The sequence below is a fragment of the Ursus americanus genome, chromosome 16, assembly GCF_024610735.1.
Source record: "Ursus americanus isolate L20-20 chromosome 16, mUrsAme1.1.p, whole genome shotgun sequence".
Lineage (NCBI taxonomy): Eukaryota > Metazoa > Chordata > Mammalia > Carnivora > Ursidae > Ursus > Ursus americanus.
Genome location: NC_142142.1, coordinates 45,402,341 through 45,408,055, shown reverse-complemented (window position 1 = coordinate 45,408,055; position 5,715 = coordinate 45,402,341). Strand labels below are relative to the sequence as shown.

Genomic DNA, 5,715 nt, shown 5'->3' with positions numbered 1-5,715 from the left:
TACACTGTCCCATCACACGAAGCCCACAGTTTACTTTAAGGTTCACTCTTGGTGTTGTACATTCTGTGGTGTAGACAAACGTGTAATCGTGTGCATCCATCATTGCCGCATCATACAGAGTATTTCACTGCCCTAAAAATGTTCGGTGCTCTGACTACTGATTTCTCTCCATTCACACCACCACCGATCTGTTTACAGACTCCATAGTTTTGCTTCTTCCAGAATGTCATAGAGTTGGAATCATGGAGAAACAGCTTTTTCAAACTAATTCTTTTGTTTGATAATATTTTCCCTCCATGTTTTTTAATGGCTTGATAGCTTGTTTCTTTTTAGCCTTGATCAGTGCGGGGCTCAATCTCAGGACCCTGAGATCATGACCTGAGCCTACATCAAGAGTCAGTCAACTAACTGAGCCACCCAGGCGCCCCAAGTACAGGTGTTTTCAGAGTCACTCTTGTGACTGGTGCCTAAACAGAATGAGACATGTTTGACTAAATAAGTAAAACGACACGCTGCATTTTTTGTATACTCTGCTGAAGTCGGGTGATGACTCTGAACTCAGTTCTGCATCAGGAGGACATGTACATGTATTTCTGCACATGAAGAGACTGTATAAGTACTAACGGTATTAGAATAACTTGATATTTTATTGATTGGTTGGATATAGTATTCTTTTATTTGACACGTCATTTCAAGTTCTCTTTTACATTGATTGTGTGGTTGTATGATGGTCAGTGCTTTTCAAGATCTCTACTCAGAATGTCTAAAAAACCTGGGGTACCTGAATGGCTCAGTTGGTTAAGCATCTGCCTTCAGCTCAGGCCATGTTCCCAGGGTTCTGGGATCCAGTCCTGCATTGGGCTCCCAGCTGAGCAGGGAGCCTGCTTCTCCCTCTACCCCTCCCCCTCCCCCTCCCTGCTCTCTCTCACTCTCTCTCTCAAATAAATGAAATCTTTAAAAAGAAAAGGTTAACAGTGAAAATATATTAATGACTTAAATTTTGATGACTAGAAAGAGCTTATACATTATCATTTTCAGCATTATCATCTTTTTAAAAAGGGGGCTTACTTGCAGCCAAATGCTGAAAGTAAGAAAGCATATTAGGGAATGAATCTTTGCTTAGGTTTAAACAATATCCTTGGGGTGGGCCAGCAATCCAAGATGATAAAGGATTTTTTTTTTAATGAGAGATTTTGAAGTTCACAGATAGAAATACATACTTCTGAAATGTATCACCACACATATGCACACACACACACATACACAACTACTTTTTTTTAGTACATTTCAAGGATGAAGCAAGTAGTCATATATGGTTGTACCACCTTGTTATGAATTTATCAAGTTAATGTTTCTTAAGTGGAGCAGAGGATACCAGATGGTGAGCTGCAGTTCAACAGACCACAACAGGAGTTATGATAGAGTTTATAACTCATGGGCCCTGGAGGAGGTACCTGGTATGCCTGGGTGGGTGGAGGGGGGTACCCTTGGAGGAAGAGTACAGACAGAGAGGCAGGACCTCAAATTCGGGGTCTTAAAATAAAACTAAGATGTACTTACTGTCACAGTCTGGAGACCAGAAACCCAAAACCAATTCCAATGGGCCTAAACAGGTGTCAGTGGGTTGTGCCAGACGCTCTAGGAAGCAAGAAACCATTTCCTTGCTTTTTCCACCTTCTAGAAGTGTGTTCCTTGGCTCATGGCCTGTTGCTTCAACTTCAGGTCAGCAGAATAGCAATTTCGAATCTCTCTCTGCTCCCATTATTACGTTACTATCTCTTATGTGGTCAAGTCTCCCTCTATGTCTCTCACATTACACTTGTGATTATAATTAGGACCCATCTAGATAATCCAGGATAATCTCCCTCTCTCAAGATCTTTAATTTAATCACATCTACAAAATCCCTTTGCTGTATATACCTCATTTTTTTACTTTCATTCATGGTTTCGGGAGTTAGGATCTGGATATTTGGAGGGGCCATTATTCAGCCTACCCCAAGATATATGGAGAAAAATAGTAACATGTGAGATTATATGACCCCAGATCATATGACCCAGAGAACAAGGGAAGAAGGCACCTGCCTTGGTTCCTTAAGGTTTTCTAATTCCTGATTCTTGGCCCTGGAAGGTCTTCCTGTTCCTTATCTTCTGGGAGTCTGAGTGGCGTTCTTAATTATTATTGTCACAAACACGCATTTTGCTTAAGCTGGCTTGATTGATTCTCTGCTTCTATTTTCTCCTAACCAAAGGAATTCTAGGATGTTTTATTTTTCCTGCCTATGATTGCCACATTGGCTGGCTGCCACAGTTGATTAACCTAGACTTGTGGTCAGTTATGGCATAAAGATAGTAGTGGTTTTCCTTTCACACCAATGGCCTCTCACAGTCTATGTTGACTGTATTCTGGTCTGCCCTGATCTGCAGGTCTGCCAGACTGTTAGGGCAGGCAGGGGATGCTCTGGTTTCAGAAAAAGTGGATCACTTCCATGTTAACTCATCCCCTCTTAAGTTTCTTCCCATTCCACACTTCCTGGTACAGGGAGGTACTACAAGAGACTGGAATTTGCATCCTCGAAACTTGTGCCCCCCTCCAGGAGTATAGTTTGGGGCAAGATGCTTAGCCTCTGGGAACCTCAGTTTTCTCATCTGTAAAATGGAGATAATAATATCAGCTTCTCAAGATGGTTAAGTGGATGAAGTGAGGTATATATACATTTTTATGTTTAAGTACACTGTACAAACCTGGGATATTCTTCTTCCTGGTTTCTATTATTCTCTTCAGTATTTAGCTGTTGGGTTAAAGGTAGTCACCTCAAACATCAGATGAACCAGTTAGAAGAGCTCACTTTTAGTTACCTGTGCTTGTATTTCTTAGACCATTCTGGTTAAGTTTATAATAACAGAGAGGAAAAGGAAAAGCGCCAACTGTATTTTCCACTTTACCGATGAGAAACCTGAAGTTCAGATGGGCTACGAGTCATGTGATAAAAAAGCAATACACCCAAGCTTAAAATTCAGGTTTTCTGACCTCAGTTAAGTATTTTCCATTAATTCATCATATTCTCTGTGTGAGACAGTCCAATAATAGTGTTTAAAATGTATTATTTTCTCTATGCTTGACTTGCCTACTCTGGACCTTGACTATAACACCTTGTATCTGATATGACATGAAGCCTTTTTGTATCTTCCCACAAATCTTTAACTATATGGTCTCCAGCATGCTTTCCTCTACATGGAGTCCAAGGGTTGAACATAGTCATTATTAGTAAACAAACTTTCGAGTTTTTCTGTGCAATAAGGTTCAGGTTCTCTTGTGCCATAAGGACAAAATTTTGTGGATTGCTTCTCTCAAAACTTCTTTTACCTTTTCATTCCTTAGGCTATAAATGAAGGGGTTCAGAAGAGGGGTCACCATTGTGGTGAGGACAGCCGTCACTTTGTCAAAGTCCAGCGAGTGGCTCTGGCTGGGCCTCACGTACATGAAGATGTTGCTCCCATAGGAGATGGACACAACTGTGATGTGAGAAGCACAGGTGGAAAAGGCCTTCCGACGGCCTTGGGCTGAAGGGATGCGCAGGATGGTAGAGATGATGTAGGCGTAGGACACAATGGTGAACACCAGCGAGGTCAGGAGGACAAGGGAGGATAAGAGGAAGTTTATCATCTCAATGAAATGAGTGTCTATGCAGGCCACTTGTAGCAAAGGGGCAATGTCACAGAAGAAATGACTAATTTCTTCAGTGCAGAATGGCAATCTGGACACCACAATAGTTGGGCACAGCACTGAAAGGAAGGCCCCTATCCAGCAGCCCAGAACCAGCAGGAGACAGACCCTGCTGTTCATGATGATGGTATAGCACAGGGGGTTACAGATGGCCACATAGCGGTCAAAGGACATCACCGCCAGGAGGATAAACTCTACTGTCCCCAAGAAAAAAAAGAAGTATGTTTGGGTGATGCAACCAGCAAAAGATATGGTCTTCTTGTCTTCTAGGAGACAAGCTAATAGCTTTGGGGTAACTGAGGTAGTGTATAAAATGTCCAAAAATGACAAATTACTGAGGAAGAAGTACATTGGGGTTTGGAGGTGATTATCAGCCCAGATCAAGGAAATGATGACAGTATTTCCCGTTAGAGTTAGCATGTAAGTAAACAGGAGGACCACAAAGAGGGAGATCTGAAGCTTCCAGATAACAGGGAAGGCAGTCAGGGTAAATTCAGTCACTGTGGTCTGATTTTGCATATCCATCGCATGTAAAACCTAGTGGGCAGCACGTCTCTGAAAAAAAAAAAAGTTATAGCGATGAAAATCAGCTAAAATAAGTTTTCAACTCTCAATGTCAGTGCTAAACATAAGTAGTAAAAGCTTTGGATATAGAGTCAAGAGTGATTTCATGCTGATTTCACTCAGTCTAATAAATGTAGGACCCTGGGAAAATTACATGACTTCTTCTAACCTTGGGATTCTCATATTTAAAGTTTTTGGTTGAATGAAATTACCTCTATGGTCCCATTGAGCTCTGGTCTTTATGATGGTTTTTCTCTTTGACTCAGTGCTCCTTCCCTTCTCTCTTACATTCTTCCTAATCTCCTGTTTTCCCAGCTAAATTCTGCGCCTGAGAAGAGAGAATACTTAACTGAGAATCCAAACAGTCAAGTTGCAACAGGAGAAAGCGTATGTTAATAAAAGTTGAGTTCCTTTCCTCTGAGTTATCTCAAGCCTTCCCGCTCCACATAAAAGAGCAGAAACCCCGATACTGACCAAGGGAGTCCAATGAAGGGGGAGCTGACCTGCATTCGTCTCTCCACACTTCTGTTATTGGGATTGCGTGAGTCTCAATGTGATACCTGGTGGAACTCACGTTGTCTGAATGCAATAATAATTGATCTCTCCTAAGGCTGCTTAGTTTGTTCTAATTCTTATACCGATAAAGAGTTTTGATGTCTACACTGTGACGGAGCAAATAGGTGCATGATGTATAGTTCATAACTTGCATAACCTGTTTCAGACATTTGAAAAACGTCTTTTGGGAAAATGATCGGTGTGTTCCGTCTTTGCTTCTTACAATGGCATGTGGAGGCAGGGTCCTCAAGAACAACAAAACTTTTCCCTCCCATTTCCCAACTGGGCATTTTTTTTTTTAAAGATTTTATTTATTTATTCGACAGAGACAGAGACAGCCAGCGAGAGAGGGAACACAAGCAGGGGGAGTGGGAGAGGAAGAAGCAGGCTCATAGCGGAGGAGCCTGATGTGGGGCTCGATCCCATAACGCTGGGATCACGCCCTGAGCCGAAGGCAGACGCTTAACCGCTGTGCCACCCAGGCGCTCCACAACTGGGCATTTTTAAAATAGGTCCCTTATTCCTTATGTTCTTTTTTCCCTTATACCGTATATTCTTTTCAGCAATTTGAACATCAAATTGCTAATAATAGTACAAAAGAGTGGCTGCAGCTGGATGGTGTTTGAAACGCTCCTCTTGGAATCCTGCTCAGCGACGGTGAACAGCTACTGCATGTTTGTACAATTCAGTTGAAGCTCTGTCCTTTGTGTTTTATTTTGGGGCTAATCCTTTAGTTTTATGTTCAAATGACCAGTTTATGAACGTGAGCTAGGATCCCTCTAGGTTTGGGCCCCACCGAGTTCCTCCTGAAAGGAAGCCATTTTCTTCAGTTTCTCTGTCTGGGAAGAGTAACTCCTAGCAGCCTCTTTTCC

The 5,715-nt window shown here is 42.0% G+C and overlaps 1 protein-coding gene across 1 annotated transcript; it reads right to left on the bottom strand.

The window, feature by feature from the left end:
• Positions 1-3,301: 3,301 nt before the first annotated feature.
• Positions 3,302-4,249, bottom strand: LOC123792385 (olfactory receptor 6M1-like). Its single transcript, XM_045797540.2, has one exon. The coding sequence runs from the start codon at positions 4,247-4,249 to the stop codon at positions 3,302-3,304; it is 948 nt and encodes a 315-aa protein (XP_045653496.2).
• Between the last annotated feature and the right edge of the window lie 1,466 nt (positions 4,250-5,715).

What these genes read in the sequence shown, in the direction of transcription:
- LOC123792385 (XM_045797540.2), bottom strand. Translation starts at nt 4,249, where the DNA reads ATGGATATGCAAAATCAGACCACAGTGACTGAATTTACCCTGACTGCC.